This window comes from Mandrillus leucophaeus, unplaced genomic scaffold (assembly GCF_000951045.1).
Source record: "Mandrillus leucophaeus isolate KB7577 unplaced genomic scaffold, Mleu.le_1.0 Scaffold549, whole genome shotgun sequence".
In the NCBI taxonomy this organism is placed as follows: domain Eukaryota; kingdom Metazoa; phylum Chordata; class Mammalia; order Primates; family Cercopithecidae; genus Mandrillus; species Mandrillus leucophaeus.
In genome coordinates this window covers 651,166-673,706 of record NW_012105908.1, presented here as the reverse complement: position 1 = coordinate 673,706, position 22,541 = coordinate 651,166, and the positions used below count along the sequence as shown (strand labels likewise).

General features: G+C 40.2%; 1 protein-coding gene across 2 annotated transcripts in view; it reads right to left on the bottom strand.

The window, feature by feature from the left end:
* FRY (furry homolog (Drosophila)) overlaps window positions 1-22,541 on the bottom strand; it is a 302,629-nt gene that overhangs the window by 64,441 nt on the left and 215,647 nt on the right. For both annotated transcript variants that reach the window (XM_011997805.1, XM_011997806.1), the window contains exons 40-48: window positions 20,324-20,522; window positions 17,773-17,894; window positions 14,307-14,494; window positions 12,894-12,988; window positions 11,069-11,676; window positions 9,722-9,819; window positions 9,189-9,359; window positions 4,871-5,011; window positions 1,546-1,725 (exon numbers count right to left, since the gene is read on the bottom strand). In XM_011997805.1, coding sequence (XP_011853195.1) covers window positions 1,546-1,725; window positions 4,871-5,011; window positions 9,189-9,359; window positions 9,722-9,819; window positions 11,069-11,676; window positions 12,894-12,988; window positions 14,307-14,494; window positions 17,773-17,894; window positions 20,324-20,522 — 1,802 coding nt within the window. The remainder of the gene's footprint in view (window positions 1-1,545; window positions 1,726-4,870; window positions 5,012-9,188; window positions 9,360-9,721; window positions 9,820-11,068; window positions 11,677-12,893; window positions 12,989-14,306; window positions 14,495-17,772; window positions 17,895-20,323; window positions 20,523-22,541) is intronic.

The following is a 22,541-nucleotide window of genomic DNA, read 5'->3' as shown; positions in this document are numbered from 1 at the left end:
GAAATTTCACTTCCCGAGAGCTCCGGAGTGTGGTGGCTGCATAGGCAGCAATTCACAAACTTGAGCTCTGAACAGGTCTCCTCCGCAGACACCAGCTGATGGGCGTGACCTTGGCAGCGGCAGAAACTGTCAATTTTACACCTGGCTCCTGAGACCCATCATTCTGGAGCAGTTCTGGGTCTCTGGGGCATGCTGCTAACTGGCTGCATGTTTTTTTGTACCTCTTTGGAACACAACAAACTCAATTCGCAGAGTAAAAATAGCTTTCCCCCCAGGCAGGTTAAAAAAAAATGTGAAAATGGACCAAGATTAAATTGAAACTTTAATGTTATTTACATATTAAGCATAGATGCAGGTGTCACAATGGCAGCAAATAGTATCTCATCCTGAATACTGAAATGATGAAAGATCAGTGAGGACCACTGCATAAAAAACCCAACTTGGATATGACCTACATAATAGTGCAAGTAAGTTCCATATAAGCACACCAGGTTTCTTTCTCTGTCTCTTTTTTTAAAAATATACTCTAAGTTCTAGGATACACGTGCAGAACGTGCAGGTTTGTTACACAGGTATACATGTGCCATGGTGGTTTGCTGCACGCATCAACCCATCATCTACATTAGGTATTTCTCCTAATGCTATCCCTCCCCTTGTTCCCCACCCCCCCGATAGGCTTTGGTGGGTGATGCTCCCCTCCCTGTGTCCATGTGTTCTCATTGTTCAACTCCTACTTATGAGTGAGAACATGCAGTGTTTGACACCAGGTTTATTTCTTAGTGAACTTATTCATTCAGCAGAGTTTGGAAATATTTACTAGTGATCTCCTATGCACCAGATGTTGTACCGGGCCCTAGATATAAACAGGAACAGAGTACTGTTTCTGCTTTGGGGGTTCATGAGTCATGGGGTAAGAGATGTGAAAGCAAAGTTATTTTATACCTTAGACTTCAATATAAGCCTCCCAAATGTCTGTTCATGGACTACCAGGTAAACATGACCACTTCCTGTCCTTTCTTTTCTTCCTGACTCCTTAGCTTGGGTCCCTAGTCTCTTGCTCCTCCCTCTCCCTCCCCTGCCCCCTTGAAGGCAAGAATTTAGTTTTACTTGTTTAAAAAATAGTGTGGACTGGGGAAGCAACTATAAAAGTGGAGTCTGTATTTCTGTAAACTTCGGTCATCTGCTGAACTGGCTGTCTTTCAGGGAGAAACATTGTGAATATAAAGACATGACCATTGTCAGATAAAGAATGAGTGAAGGTCATGGTTTAAAATGCTTATGATCGTTCCATTTTTAATACCTCTTTTTAAAATCATTTTTTACATAACTGAGGCTAGTTTCTATTTTTAAAAGCTGCCAACTGAGAGTCCCAGCGAATATGACACTCAATGGGTTCTTAAAAAAGCAAAACCTAATTTAGTCCTTAGAAATCTTCATTTGAAATAACTGTCAAATACATCTTCTTTTTTCCAGGCAACTACTTTTGACCTTTGCTACTACAAATTCATGCTAAAGTTCACAGAAACAGTTAACATAGCTAAGTACCTCCGAAATATCGAAGTGGAAGTCCAGGGTTTTCCCAGGTAATTCCTTGGAAGCACTAGTCCACACTCGATGTATTTCTATTTTTGAGAGGTCACTGTGCTGGTATGAAGGTAAAACAAGGCTGGCTGACCGAGAAACTACGAGCTTCAAGATATTCAGAGCTTCTCTCCAGTGAACACTCTGCAGGAAATAAAACATTCAAGGGTTAAAAATAATTTCATTTTTTTAAAGCTAATGTATGTCAGAATGACCAGTGAGAAGCCAGTGACCAGTCAGAATTCACTGACTTAAAACAGTGCAGGAGGTTCCATGATAAGTAAAAGGCAAATGACATAAAAAGACAATGTATATATAAAAGGAGCTACGTTTAGGAGACAAGCAAATAAAAAAAGACCAATTTCATCCATTTCAGTTAAATTAAATTCTTATTAATAAGGTACCATTATTGGTAATGAGGCACCTCCTTAATTTGAGGAAAAAAAAAAAAAGCTCCCAATGCATTTTATGCCATCGACTGTTCAATTCACTCTTTCTGAAAGTTCTCCCCACCTCCAGTTTCCAGTCTTCTTGGTCCTCCTCCTAGTTCTCTGGCTCCTCCTGCTCCATTTGCTTCCTGGGTACCTTGATCTCTGTCTTCAGCCCTCTTTTCTTCTCACTTCTTGTCTTCCTCATTACTTAACGCAGGAATCTGGAAGCCCTTCTTAACTCTCCCTCCTGGTAATCTGTTCCCTCCACTGCATTTCTGCTGGCACTGGCTCAGTGGCACCCTCTTGGGCCTTGCCTGGACTATCTCAATGGCCCCTTACTGGTGTCCTGGCTTGCAGCCCTCAAGTTCATCAGATCCAACTAGAGTGAACGTCCTAGAACTCTTCAGACCAAGCCACTTCCCTGACTAAACTCCTTCACAGGCTCCCTCTGGTGGACAGGGTGGAATCCACACTCTTTGAGCACAGCCTGCAGGGGTCATCTCCTCCAGGCTGTTGGGTTCCCCAAACTCCGCAAGCCCTCTCAGCCTCTATGCCTTTACTCATGGTATGCCCTCATCCTTGAATACCTTTCCCCTCCTTATTGGCATGTCAAATACCTACTCTTCATTTAAGACTAAGTTGTACCATCTTTGTTTATCTGACAACCTCCAGACTATGTGCTGCTCTCATAAAAATATTAGAAACATAGATAAATGAACTTGATAAAAGTTGTTATTACTTTTTTTTGCCTGGACTTTGCAGTCAAAGAACATGAAATAAAACATCTATTAAATTCTGCACAAGGGAAGCCATGGTTTAAATGTGAAATAAGCTACTATTTGAGGTAAGATACAAAGTATCAGAGGTGGCTCCCAGGCTTAAGATGAAATGGACAGCCTCATTAAACAACAAAATGGGGCACGCATTCGTAGAAAGGTGTGAACTGACCACCTGTCTCCTGTGAGCCAAGTGAGAAACTGTTAACTGACTGCCTGCCCCATGTGGTGTAAGTATTATGGAGCAATGCCACTTGAAAAATGATGCTTGGATGTCACTTTCAGCATTAAATAATTTCTGTAACTAATTTGGTGAAGTAAAGATGGAAAGGAATGTCTAAAATCTATACTGTATATCTTCGTCAATGAGTTTCCAGAGAGAAACTAGCGTTTGCCCTTGAATCCTACAAGTTACCAAGTACATTCCAGAGAAGAAATAGAGGGACAAATACAATGTAGAGAAAAATATGCCTTTGCTCTGGAGCTAGGCGCTCTCCACTGAACCCCACGGTGGCCCTGCACTACTCCCATGGCCTGGAGCCTCCCTGCTTTAGTGTGTGGTCATGTGTTTCAGATGACCTTCCAGGCTTTAGAAACTTGTCCTGGTGTGTTTGATCTATCTTCCCATCTATCTGTATTCCTATCTTCCTACCTATTGTGCTGTTGGCCAGGCTGGGGTGCAGTGGTGCGATCACAGTCCAATGTAACCTCGACCTCCTGAGCTCAAGGGAAACTCTCTCCCCAGCATTCTAAGTAGCTGGGACTGTAGGTATGCACCACACCTTGCTGATTTGTTTTTATTTTTTATTTTTGTAGAGTTGGGGTGTCACTTTTGTTGCTCAGGCTGGTCTTGAACTCCTGGCCTCAAGTGATCCTCTTGCCTCAGCCTCCCAAAGTGCTGGGATTACAGGTTGAGCCACTGCGCCTGGCCTTTATATTTATTTTTATTTTCATTAAAATAAATTGTGTTTCTGGTCTTCTCGAGTACGGCTTTAAAGAATCGATCTGGGCTGGACGTGGTGGCTCATGCCTGTAATCCCAGCACTCTGGGAGACTGAGGTGGTGGATCACGAGGTCAGGAGTTCGAGACCAGCCTGGCCAATATGGTGAAACCCCATCTCCACTAAAAATACAAAAATTAGCCAGGCGTGGTGGCACACGCCTGTAGTCCCAGCTACTTGGGAGGTTGAGGCAGAAGGATTGCTTGAACCCGGGAGGCAGAGGTTGCAGTGAGCCGAGATTGTGCCACTGTACTCCAGCCTGGACAGAGTGAGACTCGGTTTCCAAACAAAAAAAAAAAAAGGAATCAATCTAGGTGTTTGGAGATGTCCAAGTATCCTGCCAGGAAGGCAGCCTGGTACAATAAAATAAAGACACTGGCTTTGGATCCAAATACCAGCTCCAGCCTTTACTAACTGAAATCTTGGGGGCCAGTCTCTTGGTTTTAAAAATATACATAAAGACTGTTTATTATGGAAATATTAAAATATACACAGAAACAGAGAGACTAGTCTAATGAACTCCTTTGTACTCTTCATCAATTATTCACATTTTGTCATCTTGTTTTATTTATCCCCTCAAACAAACGTTTTTTGTTTGTTTGTCGAAGTATTTTCAAGTACATTTATGCAAGTTTCTTAACCACCCTTCAACTCTAAAGTGACAGTTTTAGCCTCTGAATAACCCTTCACATGTTGAGACACCGGGCCTAGAACCTGGCACATGTGAAAGTTCCTACAGTTCCTTGTCCCCTCTCCTTCTCTGAAACGGGATGTAAAAACCAAGATTCTGCCTCTCCCCTCCAAGTCAGGCATGTGCTTTCAGTACTCAGCCTCTGGCCCCAAGAGGTGGAAATGTGCCTTTTGAAGGCACCGGCATGTGCGGGGGTCTTGTGCTCTCATTCTCTTCAGAATACTACTCAGGGTGTGGCCAGCTCCCACTCTTAACTGCCCTGGCTGCGTCATGGATGTCAAGGAATGAATGAGTGGCCTGGTACCTGGACGGTTTTGCAGCCAAGCTACGGGAAAAGCCTCCGTCTTTTTGGAATGACTGGTTGCTTAGTGAAGTTATCCAAGTACTCACTTGCACATATTTTTCAATTGTCTTTAGAACTTCCACGTTGAACTGTTTGACAGGAACAACAGAAAGGTCCATGTAGCTGAGCAGACTGTAGATCACCTGGAGCAGGGGCTGCTGCACGCTAGGGAGGCCCTTCTCCAGCAGCTGTGGGGGCAAAGTGCAGTTGGAGTCAGTCACACACCAGATCTCCGTATGGAAGGACCCGTGTTTTCCACCATATTTAGGATTGCACCTTTCCTTTTTAATTTTTATTTTTTTAGGAGACAGGGTCTTGCTATGTTGCCCAGGCTAGTCTCAAACTCCTGGCCTCAAGAGATCCTCTTGCCTCAGCTCCCAAGTATCTGGGATTATAGGCAAGCGCCACCACGCCTGGCTTGACTGCACGTTTCCTTAGGAGAGGAAATAAAATCCTAACTATGAAGAACTGAAGATATTATCAAAATAGACTATATCATGTGTGGAGGTGTGAATACGTAAGTATAAAATTCATGTGATGAAATATTAAAAAACACCTCAAAAGGAAAGCATCAGACACCAATGATCAAAAATTACAAATTCAAACAAAAGATGAAATCTGTCAGTTATCAAACTGGCAAAGATTAGAAATTGATAACACTCAGTATTGATGGGGAGATAAACAAATGGGTATTCTTACGTTATCAGTGGCAATGTGAATTGGATAGATTGGCAAATGAGATCAAGAGCAATGAAGAGGTCCACAATCTTTTGACACAGTAATTATACTTTTAGGAATGTTTCTCAAACCAGAGATAGATGTTAAGATTTATGTATAAGATTTTACCACAGCATTATTTATAATGGCAAAAAACATACACAAAACAAGAAAGCTTTGTAAGCAATTCAAGTATTGAACACTAGGGAAATGGATCTATAAGTTAACAGCAAACTGTATAATGAAACATCATGCAGTTAACAGAATGACATTTTTAAAGACAGTGGAGGATATCAGATAATATTAAGTGGGAAATGAAGGATACACGATTGTTTTTTTAATAGATGATGCCAATATTGACATGAATGTGTGTGTCATATACAAATAACATTGGAAAGAAATTTAAAAATGTTAGTATTGTTTCTCTATAATTTTGAGTAATTTTTCTTTTCTTTTTAAAAACTTCCCTGCATCTTCCAAATTTTCTGTTATGAACATATACTGCTTTTATAATCATAAAAAATCAATTATATTGTCCAAAAGGAAAGCAAAATAAGGAAAAAAATATATGTGACAGACATCATGATAAAAGTTTACACATAAAAAGTTGATAGAGATGATCCAACTAAATGTTGAAATTCCACAATATTTACGGAGTGGTTAAAACATGAGGAAAGAGCTGGGCATGGTGGCTCATGCCTGTAATTCCAGCACTTCGGGAGGCTGCGGTGGGTGGATCACCTGAGGTGAGGAGTTCAAGACCAGCCTGACCAACATGGTGAAACCCAGTCTCTACTAAAAATACAAAAATTAGCTGAGTGTAGTGGTGGGTGCCTGTAATCCCAGCTATTTGGGAGGGTGAGGCAGGAGAATTGCGTGAACCCAGGAAGCGGAAGTTGCAGTGAGCCAATGTTACACCGCTGCATTCCAGCCTCGGTGACAAGAGCAAGACTCTGTCTCAAAATAAGACAAAACAAAACAAAAAACACGAGGAAATAATTATGTAAATCTATAATGTGGAAAAATGAATATCTTTACTAGAAAGAAAATACATAAAATAATTCAAAATTATTAATAAAAAGTATTAAATTAAAAAACGAAGACATGGAATGACAAAATTTAGTGGGGATACAGGAAAACAAGAATATTTATATATTGTTTATAGTATTACAAATGGGGGGATCTTTATGAAGACCAACTTCTCGAATACGTTGAAGAACTAAATAACATACCCACAATCCATGCCACAGGACTGAATAATTCGACTTCAGGAAATGTAGAGTCATTTGATATTATGTGATAAAATGATTTTGATAAAATCTATTATTATTTGATCAAATTTCAAATATCATTTGATAAAAGTCTACATAACAGGACCGTTTGTAATGGAAAAAATTATGAACATTAGCAACAAAAGGGAGATGGTTACACAAACTGTGTTACCTTAACCTGGTAGACTTCCAGAGTTATTCAAAGCAGCACTCTGTGAGCTACCCCAACACATAGAAATATACACGCAAAGTTAATAACAAGTGAGCAGAGCAGGTTCCAGGGAATACCACAGTGACACAAAATTATATGTATGTGTATGGCCAAGATCTGAAAGAACGTGTAATTGAAACAGAAGTTAATATATATTATATACAGTGGGACCTTGGTGAAGTTCGTAATACATTTTTTGGTGATAATTTTGTGATAAGGGCTGAATAGAAAAAATTAGATAACCCATTTTTTTATGGGTAGTAAAATACACATAACATACAATTAACCTTTTTAACCATTTTTTAAAAAGTGTATCAATCTACTTTCCAGACTGCCAGAGTACACTGATACACTTTTTGGTTGTTACAGAAGTACTTAGCTTGGCTAATATAATTTTCACAAATTCTTTCCATCTGTTTTCTCAAGTACATTCACATTATTATGCAACCATCACCACTGTCTACCTCCAGAACTTGTTCATCATCCCAAACTGAAATTCTGTACCCACAAAACAATAATTCTCCATTACTAACTGCCCCCAGTTCCTGGTAACCACTGTTCTACAATTTCTTTATAAACGTGCTTAATCTCTGTACCTCAAATAAGCAGAATCATGTCATATTTGTCCTTTTGTCCTCTGGCCTTTTTCACTTAGCATACTGTCTTCAAGATTCACCCACGTGGAAGCACGCATCAGAATTTCTTCCTGAATGATATTCCCTTGTATGTACATGCTACATACAATTTGCATTTGTGAAACTTCTTATGGTTAGTGAGTCAAACAAACATTACCTCCTTGCTGTATACACTTCACCTTCTTATTAAAGGAGGCAAGGTCTGCCTTTGTAAGCAGAATAAATCAGTTCTCTCAGTACTAAATCAGTTCTCTCAGTACTACTTCTGTGCTAAGGTGTGTGTGTGCTTGCTTAGTTAACTCTTGCAGGGACAGGTATGACCAGGTGACTATTAAAACCAGCAGGGTGGTACTTATGAGAGGTTCCTTAAAATGTCAGAGACATGAGTGTGGAAAGAGCAAGTGAATCCTGGGCCGCTGACAGTCTGAACACAGTTCACACATCGCTGATCTGTATTGCAAGTCAAAATCCCGCAGGATCAACTATAAATGTTGATGGATGGGACATCTCTCCTCTGCTAGGTAGATGCTTTCAGGCTTGTGGAGCCTTTGAGAAAATGGCTGACTTTTAACCTATCTGGCATCTGGATTGATGATAAAAATAAAAGAAAAACTAGGGTAGATTGTCCTTCTGAAAGGTGCTAGTGATAGCTATGAATGCATATCACAGAAGAAAAAGCAACACTGAAAATGCTAAAACAAGGTAGCTATTACCAGCCATTTGCCTTATAGATTTTATGACCTGGTGTGATAAACTTCTTGGGGACTGAAGATGCTAAATGGAATACATTTCATCTCTTGCCCACCAATATTCTATGCATTTCTAGCACCAACGTACACAGAAGTCAGTGTAGGGTTTGTAATGAATATACTAGAAACACACTGGTATGATGACAAAGCACCATTCCAGTTTTAAAAACAAACATACAAGGTGAGAATAAAGTTTATTTCAGAATGTATGCTTTGATAATTATATCAAACAACCATTAAACGTATCAGGCCACAAGGTAACTCCTTAAATAAGATTTAAACATCCAGAGTAATTAGGATAAAATTTTCTGATCTCTGCCATCTACTGACAGTATTACCATAATAAACAGAAGGAGTTTAAGCTTTGGAGGCAGCTATATCTAGGTTTAAAGGCTGACTCTGCTGCTTTAAAGTGTGAAAAATTATTTAACCTGGCTGAGTCTCAGATCTGTATGATAGTATCTAATCATCACTGTGCCGTTGTGAGAGTTTAAAATGATTCCATTAGCATGTATTACAATATTTAATACGCACATGCTATATGGAAGTTAAGAGTATACTGAGTGTATTATGAATTCTATGCAAATAATTTACCCATGGAAGCTATAATAGATTTTATCTTTTATTTCAAAGCTTACCTCTGGCAGGGAATGGTGGCCCACGCCTGTAATCCTAGCACTCTGGGAGACGAAGGCAGGAGGACTGCTTGAGCCCAAGAGTTGAGATCGGCCTGGGCAACATAATGAGACCCTGTCTCAAAAAAAAAAAAAAAAAAAGCTTACCTCTGCCAGGTAGGTAACCATATTCAAGGTAATGTCAGCATATGCTTCATGAAGGTATCGACAGACCACATTGACCCACGTGGCGCAGTCCCTTGTGTAGCTGTGCGTTTTATAAAGAGTCATGACATGTGCAAGATTTGAAAGTTTGGGGTTCTTCTCTTCTAAACAAACCTTTTAAAATAAGAAAATCAATTAAGAATAAAACAGCCCAATGAATAGGAAGAAATGTTAGCCATTTTACTATAATCTCTGGCAGTCTGGAAAGTAGATTGCTGCACTTTTTTGGTAATTACAGGAAGTACTTAGCTTGGCTAATATAATTTTCACAAATTCTTTTCACCTGCTTTCTCAAGAATGAAAGCAAGCAAGATAATTTGCATCAGTCACCCCTATATGTCCATTACTGTGATACTAGTTATTATTTCCAGTTTTTGAGAAAACCACTGCCTTCTCTGGGCCTTGTAATTTGTCTGACATTGGGGCTTCCTGAAGGGCTCTATGGATCTGCCTGAGTATGGAACTGTAACTCGTACCTGAGCAATCCTTTCGGCTACATCCTTACAGAACTGATTGGGATTTTCAAAATGCTGAATCAGCTGGGGCAGGAGACACAAGACATTCAGTGGAAACCCTGGATTGGAGAAGATACAATGGAGATAGTTGAATATGGTATATTTTAGCTGTGAACAGTGGGAAGGCATGTTATAGACTTTTATACGGAGATGATGCAAAAGCAGTTTTTGAATCAGCTTAAGCATGATCTAACACAAAATTTATGAAAAATGCACAACCACAATGGCACCAGTTACAAAGATGACACTGAAGTAGATCTGCGGTTTTAAGATGCAGTGATTATTCTGCACTGGAGTTTTGTGAATAAGGATGGCTGGCCCAGATTTTTTTGGCACAGATTGAACTGAGCTGAAGTACTCGTTTGAAATTTTTATCAAAAAACATATTTTAAGAAAAACTGGTGTGAGAGGACATAGGCCAACCAATTTAAGTCTTAGTCATGTAATTGAAAAGACTCTTTAAAATAAGGAATGACTTAGTTCCTCTGTGTTAAGCTCTAGCTTCATGAAATGAATTCTGGGTCACATGCCATGGCATTAAAAATTTGGTTTGTTGGCCAGGCATGGTGGCTCATGCCTGTAATCCAAGGACTTTGGGAGGCTGAGGCGGGCAGCTCACAAGGTCAAGATATCAAGACCATCCTGGCTGACATTGGTGAAACCCCGTCTCTACTAAAAAAACAAAAATTAGCTGGGCGTGGTGGTGTACACCTGTAATCTCAGCTACTCGGGAGGCTGAGGCAGGAGAATTGCTTGAACCTGGGAGACAGAGGTTGCAGTGAGCCAAGATTGCGCCACTGAACTCCAGTCCGGCGATTAAGTGAGACTCCATCTCAAAGTAAATAAATAAATAAATAAATACATACATACATAAATAAATAATCAATCTGGTTTGTTGATTTGGGTTAATTCAAAACAAGAGGAAACCAAGAGAATTTCCAAGAAGAGCAGAAAAGCAAAGAAAAAAATAAAAGATTTAGGAGTTAAGAAAAAAATTTTTTTTTCCTGTACAAGAGCAATGGAATAAACTAACAGTACCTGCAGTTTGATCTGGAAAGCATAAAGGAACTGCTAATATCTTATAAATAATTTTGGCCCCTTTTATGCTATTGCCTTAAAAATATTTTCTATAATACAGATCATTGAGATTTACATTATATAGAATTTTAAAAGAAAAAATAAACTACTCCCAAGGAACCATTTTGTAGCAGAATTGTTAAAAGCAGTAAGTTCATATTATCTTATTGTACCAAATGACGAACACAACCACCATCAGAATTGAGACAGCGTGAACGAGGCTGGCTTTACCAATAGCATGGGATGCATCCACCATGGATATTTTGGACACTGGTGTCAGCAGACTGAAGAGCTGCAGGGTCAGGTCTGTGGTGGTGAGGGATGTGAATCCTTTCAGCAGCAGCTGCTGCAGCCCGGAGAAGTCGGCCCACTTGAGCTGTGCCTGGAGTTTCTCAAGCTTTTCTCGGTTCTCAGCCTTATCGAGTGGCATATGTGCCAGTAGTCTGCTCAACAGCCTTAAGGCCATTAAGTATTCAAACTCAAAATCAGACTCCATCAAGGCCACTGTGACCCAGAAGATGGTGGCCAGCAGGTTGGTGGGATGGTTTATGTGGGATGGGTCCGTGAGACTGTCCTTCAAGGAGGATGAGCTTCTGGTTTTTGAGGAAAGGCCTTGTTGGGTGCAAGCCTGAATTCTGTCCAGTGTGGCACTTCGAGGTGGGTCAGAGGATCGGTCAATGACACCAAACTTTTTGGGCACAGAGAAGCTTCGTTGATGCCGGCTCCGTTCTGCAGTCGCAGTGTTGCCGCTGGTGGTTCCAGGGTTCACATTTAGTTGTCCTGTGCTCTTTCTGCTTGCTGTTAGTTTACTGCTGGAGCTTAAATCTGGTGAGGAAGAACTGGGTATAAAAATAAATAAGTTTAATAGGATGCCAACACGTATCATGAAAAGCCAGTTGTTTCAAGTCCGCTGAGAAACACTGCAGGAGGGAAATAATTATTTAGAAATGCCACTTTCTATTCATTTATTTTTCCTTATCCTTAAACCTTTAAAAAACAAAACAAGAGAAACCCTCATCAACAAAACAAAAAGCCCAATACTGACTGCTACTTATTGAAAAATGTAAAGAAATCAATAAATGGCCTTAAAGTTTACTGATATTTCATTTATTTTTTTGTTCGAATTTGGGTAGGAGTAATTATAAAATGTACCTGATAGGTATAAGCTTCAATATTCTGTTAACTAACTGATAAGGAGAACAGAAATGGAAATTATGCTATCCAGAAAGAAGCTGGTAAATGTTCATGTCAAAGGAAATTTTTTGGTACTTACCAAAATTTATGAAAAATGATTTCTTAGTCTATGCTGAAAAGGTAAAACTCTTTGTCAACATTCTTACTACATTTTTACTGATTTAGAAAAATCTTTATGTTCATGTAGATAAATATGTGTGATGTTTGTAACCATACCAAAATTATCCATAAAAAATGCTCAACTTAAAAATGAAACAAGGCCCAATGGGATACAAGATAACATTACCGACTCAATTTCAAGCAAGATGAGCTCAATTACACAAACAGAATATAGAGTCGTAAATAATTTGAAATGAGTTATTAAACATTGGCAGGAGCACAAAAAAAGATATTAAGGTAGGAATTTCTTCGAGTGAAGTCAACATTTATTCCAACTGTTTTCATGGCAACTGTTCACAAGCTTTATATATATTTACTTAAAAATAATGTTTAGCTTTTGCTTTTCTTTACCAATGTAATAAATAGGATAATTATTACATAAATTTGGAAAAATACTCAGACAAAAAATACATGGAAAATTATTAATATTTTATCATGTAGAGATAACACTTGGTGTCTATCTTCCTGATGTTTAAAAATACTTATATAATGCATGTGTGTATGTATGTGTGTGTGTGTGTGTGTGTGTGTGTGTATTACGACTTCTTTTTTAACTTAAGAAAGTATTACACATAGTTTTTCAGGTCATAAATATACTTCAAAATTTAAATTTTTTTCTTTGCACTTTGGCTAAAGTCCAGCAGCTCCCAAATACTCCAGTACAGTATATTTGATGTTAAAATATCATTAAGCTGTTCCTCACCGGGACAATACAGTTAGGAGGTCACTGTTCTTCAAGCAGTCAGACAAGTTATCCACGGCCGCCTCCAAGGTAAGGAGCGCTTCCATTACATAACCCTGCCAAACATGCAAAGATAGCATTTTGTATTGCTTGTAACTATTGTTAACTTCCTGAAGAGAAATTTAATTAATGTATACTTTATTCCAATAATGTTATTGCTGCTTTAATTTATGAAGTCTAAAATGAGCTTTAAGGGCCACTTAGGAAATTCAGATGGCTTAGGAGTTAGCAGATAATCATAAAAATTTATTTCCCTATGTCTAAGAGCCTCAACAGATCACTTTCATTTGAAATCCAGCACCGAGGGGGGCAAGCACGACCCTCTGCTGAGGGGAGGGTGGCATCTGAAATGCAGTGCGGCAATGTTTGAAAGCCACAGATCAAGAGGAGAGGTACAGGAAGAGCTGCCTCCGTGGTGTTTTAAATAGCACCTCTAATGGCCGAAAGAAGGAAGCAGGTAGTGTCTGTAGGTGTGCAGGCTTCCTAAGATGCAGGAACATTTCTTTTTTTCCTTTTTTTTTTGACATGGAGTCTCACTTCCATTGCCCAGGCTAGAGTGCCGTGGCACCATTTGGCTCACTGCAACCCCTGCCTCCTGGGTTCAAGTGATTCTCCTGCCTCAGCCTCCTGAGTAGCTCGGATTATAGGTGTGTGCCCCCACGCCGAGCTAATTTTTGTGTTTTTAGTGGAGATGGGGTTTCACCGTGTTGGCCAGCCTGACCTTGAACTCCTGGCCTCAAGGGATCTGCTCGCCTTGGCCTCCCAAAGTGCTGGGATTATAGGCATGAGCCACCGCCCAGCCAGGAATATTTCTGAAGGGAAAGAAGGACTTGGCCGGAGCCACAGAGCTTGTGATGCCAGCGGCTCTCAACCTGTTCAGCGCTGCCCAATCTCTGGGCTCTACCTCGAGGGCCTCCTTGTGGCAGTCACCCTCCATTCCTTCTTCAGCTCTTCTCAGTCTACTGGAGACTAACCATACAGAGAGAGGTAGTGCTTTGCACAGATACAGTGGAGGTCCCTGCTCTGGGCAGGGACACTGTATAACTGCATCTTAGGTTGGCAGCCAGAAACCCCAAACTATATAAAATAATCTCCTGGCCGCCTGCCAAATAAAACCAACCACAAAAACAAGGAAGAAGCCACCAGAGGATTTCCAGTTGTTGGCATATATAAAAGAGATAATATTCACTGAATTTCTAGAACAAGGCTCCTTGGAATAATTCTTGTAAATATAAAAGTCCACCTCTAAAATACATTGTACATGTCCAGATGGCTGGAATAATTGTTGAGAGAAGAAAGGCTCAAAAAAACTTTACACCTCCTCGAGACAAGAGAGCTCATCCTTCGTGAGCTCAGTGGTCTTTCCTTCCATACCTGAATCTCATCTCCATGTTCTCCGATCACCTCCACCAATCTTGAGAGAAGGTCAGATAAGGCATGTGCTGATAGAGGTTGCTTGAGGGCCCGGAATATCTGGAAGGACCGACCAGCATAGTGCCTTGAAGAGCTTGCGAGGGCTGTCTGCAATGCAACTTCACTCAACTGGTGCTCCAGATGGAAGCCTAGGGCAACAAGAGTCACAGAATGGGTTGGTCTCTACTTCACATGCTCTGAGGCATCAAAGTTACCTGTAAGTTTAAAACAGGCTAACAGCACAGGGCTACCTTGTAGTGGTAATTATTTACAAGTCAACCATTTTTTTTTTCTTTTTTTGAGACAGGGTCTCACTCTGTTGCCCAGGCTGGAGCGCAGTGGCATGATCACGGCTCAATGCAGCCTCTACCTCCTGGGCTCAAGTGATCCTCCCACCCCAGCCTCCCAAGTAGCTGGGACTATAGGCATGTGCCACCATGCCTGGATAGTTTTCTGTATTTTTTATAGTGATGGGGTCTCACTATGTTGCCAAGGCTGGTCTTGAACTCCTGGGCTCAAGTGATCTGCCTGCTTTGCCTTCCTAAAGTGCTCGGCTTATAGGCATGAGCCATCATGTCAAGCTTTTTTTTTTTAAAACAGGGTCTTTCTTTGTTGCCAAGGCTGGTCTTGAACTCCTAGGCTCAAGGAATCCTCCTGCCTCAGCCTACTGAGTCGCTGGGATTACGGGTGTGTGCCACTGCACCCACCTCATTTTAAAATAGAAACACATTCTGAATAAATCTTAGGGAGGTATAGTGTAGTAGAAAAAGGCTTTGGAACAAGATGGTCCTGGTATTGAATTAGGGGCTTTCTAACTCTGGGAAAGGAATTTGTTCTCCATGAACTTGTTTCCTTATCTTTAACTTGTCTCATACAGTTGTTGTGAAAATTAAACAACTTACAAAGTGCCTAGTACAATGTCTGAAACATAACATAGGTTCACAAATGTATTATTATTTATTACTCTGCTATTTTCATATATTATTCTTCCGTACTACTTTTTTGCATAGAATACTCGTTTTTTGTAAGTTTGTTAGAGTAGAGGAAATTTCAGAATAGAGGAAAGCTGTTAGTGGATCTATTCAACTCAAAACACAACTAAGGTCTGTGCCAAAGTCTTTGCTTTATTGATAAGCAGATATTGAAGTGCAGATACTGTGAAGAAGGCAGCCATAATTTAAACTTTCACCTGAATATTTGTTTTTCCAATTGTACAAAGGTAATCTCAGTAATCAGAAAATCATTTGATCAGATGGGAATGAAAATGTAAGATAAAGCTCATGACTGAATTCCAGGTCATTAAATTCTATACTTGCCATGCCTCTCTGCAGGGAGAAAAGCAGACTACAAGGGTAGAAGGACTGAAAGAAAACAGAGGCCATGGCTGTCTCTATGACACAGAGGTTCTGCAGCACATTTGGCTGCTACATGAAAGTGGGCCAGAAGGGATAATTCAATGTCATTGTTCTTAGCTGCAGCTTGGCTACTTGATCCTAGGGACAAATAGATTATACAAGAAAACGTACCTGCAGAGAAAACAGAGGGCCCTGGAAAATTGACTTCGGACACATTCAGGGTAGTAAACATAGGATTAAACCCATGCAGGCAGTTCGTATCTTATGCATGATGCTTCAAAAAAGCTTTTTATGTCTTTATTTGTTTATCAAAGTAAAGGTTTGTTTACTTAGCCTATTTTACGTGTGGAGGTTAGGTACCCTGGCAAATGATTTTGTGATTTTATGTGTGGAGATTAGGTACCCAGGCAAATGACAAATGTGATTCAAATGGGCAAATGCTTGTTTAAATCACAACGAACCTGATGGCTATAACTGTACTAGTAGGACTTCAGACTCCACCTTCACCACAACAGTGTCCTTTGAGAAAAGGAAAAGGTTTCTTTTTCTTTCCAGCCACACAGTGAATCTACACTTCCCAGTCTTCCTTGCAGTTAGGTGTGCCCAGGTGCCTGAGTTCTGGCCCATTGAATGTGGGAAAAAACCCACTGGATACCCCATTTAAGACTGGGGCATCAACTCATCCTGAGGAATCCTCTTCTCACTCTCTCTTCTTCCATCTGCTGGCCGGATGCAGAGGGCCCGGCAGAAGCCTCAGCCTAGAGGGTGGAAGAGCCTCAGACTGGAGGGTCCCTGAAGCACCTAGTGGAAGGCCACCTGCCAAACATCTGCACTGAACTTTTACAGGACCCAGGAATAACCTTCTGTTGTGTTAAGCCTCTGAGCCCTAGGGGCTGTTTGTTACAGCAGCTATGCTGCCCTGACTAACACAAGTGTTTCCAGGAACACATTGTGCATGTATAGAGAAAACAGGCCAAAAGCGGGGATGTACAAGGAAATCAGAATCAGTAAAAATTGATCGAGATGCAAAAAGACCTAGACTTTATGCAGCCTGAAGTACCCTCTAAGAATTCAGTATAAGGCATTTATATATTTTCTCATTTTCATTATTTTCATTCAATCAAAGATTTTAGATTAATTAATGGTTTACATACAAATAGTAAATTTCTTCCTTTGGGCTGTGTTCAATGATTAATTGGCTTTTGAGGTCTTAATATTTTAAACAAATTCCAAAGGGGAAACTGAAAACTAGAAATGGAAGTCTATTCCTGGAATGACTCTCCCATTTCAGTCTGTCAGTATCTTTTGTTTTTTAGTAAGTGTCCTCTGATAATGAAAAGATATGTGGCTGATCCAAAATGTTTCAAGCTGGGAAATGTGCTAATTATCAGAGCAGCTGGGAAAGCCAGGGAGCTGGATTTAATATCTCCAGTCTGGTGTGAGGGAAAAAAGGTAGAGATGGTTTTACAACATGTTGAGGAACCAGATTTAAGTTTCACATACAAATCAGCCCAGGCCAACTTGGATCTGAAGGAATTCAGCAGAAGGAAAACACTTAAGTATCATGATGCTACGACAATTTAAATAGGATTTACACTGTATTTAGAATATTGAATAGTCATTTGCACAGGAATTGTTAGCAAACACTTTTAAAGCCAAAAACATTTTATCACAATTTTTTTTTTAAAAAACAGTTTGACCCTTCAAGCAGCCATTTAACCAGACTATTTTTCATCATTGAGACTGATGAGAGTCAATTAATGAGATTTATTCCTCATAGCCTACTTTAAAGAAAATGTTATAGACACAGTTTAATTCTAGTAAGGTAAATAAAAGAAGTAGAACAAGTATGTTAGAAAAATTAGTTGATACAGCATAATGCAAATATACATGGCATTAAATACCATGCAGTTAGGAAGCATCCGAACAAGCTTCAGAACTCCCCTGTGAATATGCTCATGCTATGGATGTGGAGTGCAGGACCGTTGTAAGGTGCTGTAATCATCATATAGAGACAGTGTCCATTACAGAACAATGCTGAAAGAGGGATCTGTGCAAATAAGATGAAGTACCTGATTTGGAATCTTTAAATACAGATACAACGTGACGTAGAAAATTAGTGAGCTGTTCAGCACTCTTTGAATTTTGATTTTTAGGTGTGATGTCTTCATGGCACCAAAGTGGACCAAATGCCCTTAAACAAAACACACAAAATGTCAAAAATATAACTTTCATTTTGCATTTTTAAAACTATACATACAGTCCTTACTCCAAGTGTATAACATATTTAAATTTTTTGCAATCTATGCATCGGACAAAGGTCTAATCTCAGCATCTATGAGGAACTTAAACAAATTTACAAGAAAAAAACAAAAAACCCTGTTAAAAAGTGGGCAAAGGACATGAACAGATACTTCTCAAAAGAAGACATACATGCAGCCAACAATCTTATAAAAAAAGCTCAACATTACTGATCATTAAAGAAATGCAAATCAAAACCACAGTGAGATACCATTTCACACCAGTCAGAATGGCGATTATTAAAAAGTCAAAAAATAATAGATGTTGGCAAGGTTGTGGAGAAAAAGGAAGGCTTTTACACTGTTGGTGTGAGTATAAGCTAGTTCAACCACTGTGGAAGACATTGTGGCGATTCCTCAAAGACCCAGAGACAGAAATACCATTTGACCCAGCAATTCCATTACTGGGTATATACCCAAAGGAATATACATTGTTCTATTATAAAGACACATGCATGCATATGTTCATGGTAGCACTATTCCCAATAGCAAAGACATGGAATCAACCCAAGTGCCCATCAATGATAGATTGGATAAAAAAAAAGTGGTACATATACACCATGGAATACTGTGCCACCATAAAAAGGTATAAGATTGTATCCTTTGCAGGGTCATGGATGGAGCTGGAGGCTATCATCCTTAGCAAACTAATGCAGGAACAGAAAACCAAATACCACAAGATCTCACTTGTAAGTGGGAGCTGAATGATGAGAACACACGGACACACTGGGGGGAGTAACACACACTGGGGCCTACCGGAGGGCGGAGGGTAGGAGAGAGAGGACTGGGAAAAACAACTAATGGATACTGGGCTTAATACCTGGCTGATGAAATAGCCTGTACAACAAACCCCCTTGACACACGTTCACCTGTGTAGCAAACCTACACACCCTGCACATGCACCCTTGAACTTAAAATATAAGTTAAAAAATATTTTAAACAATTTTATGAATTATTTTGGAAGTACATTTCAGTCTTGAAAACCTTATCAGCATACTCAAAGCACATCTAATGTATGGAGTCATTTTGAAATGTTTTAAATTAAATTCATTTGCAAAATTAAAACCTCCCAATTCACCAGAACAGTGCTTGGCATAAGTGCTACATGTTTGTTTAAGTAAAACGATACCAAATGTTAAGTGAAATAAAGATTTAGACATGGACTCAATTTTCACGTTTTAGCATTTGCATAGGTAAGGCTTTTATCAGGATCACATCAAGTTGCAAACACCATACAATCAAACTGAAGACATGGCCTCTGTCGTCTACTTGGTTTTCAACAGTAAGAATGGAATGGAGCCAGGCAGGAGAATTTCAGAGAAGAGTTATTCCAAACACTGGCACTGACAGTTGGTGAGTGGTGACAACACTTTTCCTTTGCACAAATCATTCGGGTCCCTGCAGTACCCTGTATGTTCAGGCATACTGTCATGTAGGCACCATCAGCTCCTGTCCTAAGCTTCCTGCACATTAAATCCCACAGTAAGTTGAGAGCTGCACAAAACAATCTGAATCATGAATTGTGGAAAGAAAATACTCTTTTTTATTGTTTGCATTAATTGATGCATTAGTTGAAGAAAGCAAGATCACATGAGATATTAGATAACATATACATAGACTAGATTTCCGGGACTTAACTCGCTGAGAAAGGGGAGCACGCCACCCAGTCACAGGTAAGCATGCTTTACACAACTACCAGACCGTAGGGTGTTAGAAATCCTGGAGCCTTACGAGCTAAATGGTTAATGAGAAGAACCAGAAGACCTGACCAGGACCGCTTGCAGTTTTTCTTGGTTTTGATTTATTAGTTTGACTCGTTTCCTATTATGCTTCCTATTGTTTCTGGTTTCTGACTGCCTTTTACAAATGACTCTTGGGACCAGATGAATAGATAATGGTCCCCTTGGCAGCTGCTTCTGGGTTGACCACGGCTAATATCCTTAGTTTCCAGAGTGATGTTCTTTGCCAAGTCTCAGAACTACCAACCCCTGGCAGCTCTGATAGATGACTAAAGGCATGCTCACTATGGGGCACGACCATCTCCCGTCTCCATCTGCTGCATCACCATTATCCACAAAATCCCCTTGCCCTTCAACTGTCACATCAGTGGGATCCTAGAAACTTCTACCAACGTCTGCCTTTCACAAATTGTATTCTTTGTACTCAGTGTCTGTTCACACAGACTTCAGCAGTTGCAATTGAGAAGAGAAACAGGACTTTGTTAGAACCCCAGGATCACTTTTCCATCTGTGTGGTTTAAAGCATTGGCAATTTTCCTAAAGACCAACCTGCAAACAGCCGCGGACTCCTAACCCCTTATTACCTGGTCGTCAGAAACTCAATGAGCTTGTTTGCCTTCTCATCTGTTTCAGCAGCTGTGTCCACGTCTTCTACCTCCTGGGTCATCTGTGGGAGGTTTCCACTGCTGCCTCCCAGACTGATGCTGGAGGAGGTGGAGCTGGAGCTGAGCCCTGAGTCGGGCACTGGGGATGACTGGTCCTCTCTCAGGAAGTCAAAGCCACCTGGTGGGAGAAGAAGGTCAAGGAGGGATGTATTAGGCAGTGTGCTTGTCAGCATGCTTAATGAGGTCCACAGAGGAGGGCAGAGAAGTGTGGAGTTATTTAAATTCTGGGGAGAAAATGGTTGCTTTTGGCTGTGGCTATGATTAAATGAGACTGACAGTTTTTCTTTGTTTAGGAAATCAGTTGCACTGCTGTGTAAATGAGTGTGTCTTTGGGACTAGGACTTGATCTGCTGCTTTCTACTCTGCTGTTTTGGTTGATACTTTCTACAAAAGAAAGGTTATGTGTGTGTGTTTGTATGCATGTATGGACCAGGCAAATGACCAGTTTAACTATAACAGATCATCTACTGACTGCTCTTAATAAATTATTCCTGGGTATTAGTCTACTTAAACATGTGAAATGGGCTGGGCACGGTGGCTTACGCCTGTAATCCCAGCACTGTGCGAGGCCGAGGCGGGTGGATCACGAGGTCAGGAGATCGAGACGATCCTGGCTAACCTGGTGAAACCCTGTCTCTACTAAAAATACAAAAATTAGCCTGGTGTGGTGGCAGACGCCTGTGGTCCCAGCTGCTTGGGAGGCTGAGGCAGGGGAATGGCATGAACCCGGCGGGGTGGAGCTTGCAGTGAGCTGGGATCATGCCACTGCACTCCAGCCTGGGTGACAGAGCAAAGACTCCATATTGGGGGAAAAAAAAATGTGAAATGATACCCTGTTTGAGGATACCAGTCACTTAATGGCTGGTTACATATACATAATGTTTTTGAGTAAATGTGCCCAGAAGCTTTAGTATTGTGTATATAATGATGTATTTTAATAGAATATGTATTATGGTATTCAAAGAAATATGGCATAAGCAAATACTGTTTCTTCGCTACATACTTGGTTGACATTCTACACCTCTGGATAGGCTGTAGGTTTGAAAATGTATATATGCAACTATCCCTTTTCCCCTATTTAATAATCATAAAAAGTATGTAGTGCTGGTGTGTGTCTGATAGATATACTGAATTAGAGATGAGGAGTCCTGGGTTTGAATAACATTTCTGTCACTTACAGCGTAGCCTCAGGGAATTTATGTAATTCTCTGTAGCTCGGTGTCCTATTATAATAAAGTCAAGACAATAATTTCTGTTACACACATTTTTAGAGTGTATTTGAAAGCAACTGTAGTTGAAACTAGGTGCTTAATAAATGTTTATTAAAAAAAGAACATTTCCCATATTCTTTGTACACCTATTCCCTATGTCCTGTAGAACCAGTCACTTTAGCTATCTACTGTTTGTTTTGCCTATGAATATTGTATGCGTTTTTGGTAAATCTTCCATTTAAATCATTTTATACCACATTGATGGTATAATAAATGCAAAACTGATATACACAGAGACACACAACTTATCAGATACCACAATTTTCTCTGCCTAACATTCGAAAAAATTATATTCTTATCCTCAGGACTTAGAGCAGCTAGAACTCTTCATTTTAATTAAACATCTACAGCAAAGGGAGTTTTGTGTTTCTAAGAGGCTATTGATAGGTTATTTTCAATTAAGTGTAGATAATGATGATTTCATGTTTGTTTTCCAAAGAACTATGTTAACATCTATTAGAAGCCAGTACAGTGGTGGGCATAAGTGATAAATAAAAGGTACACCCTTTTCACAGTAATGTAGAAAGCACACAGTGACATGTGAAATGTCGCACCGTAGCTAGTGCCAATGCAATGTGTAAAATAAATAGGTTAAAAAAAAATTAGCCAGGCGTGGCGGCTCATGCCTGTAATCCCAGCACTTTGGGTGGCCGAGGCGGGCGGATCACGAGGTCAGTAGATGGAGATCATCCTGGCTAACACGGTGAAACCCCGTCTCTACTAAAAATAGAAAAAATTAGCCGGGTGTGGTGGCGGGTGCCTGTAGTCTCAGCTACCGAGGAGGCTGAGGCAGGAGAATGGCGTGAACCCGGGAGGCGGAGCTTGCAGTGAGCTGAGATCGCGCCACCGCACTCCAGCCTGGGGAC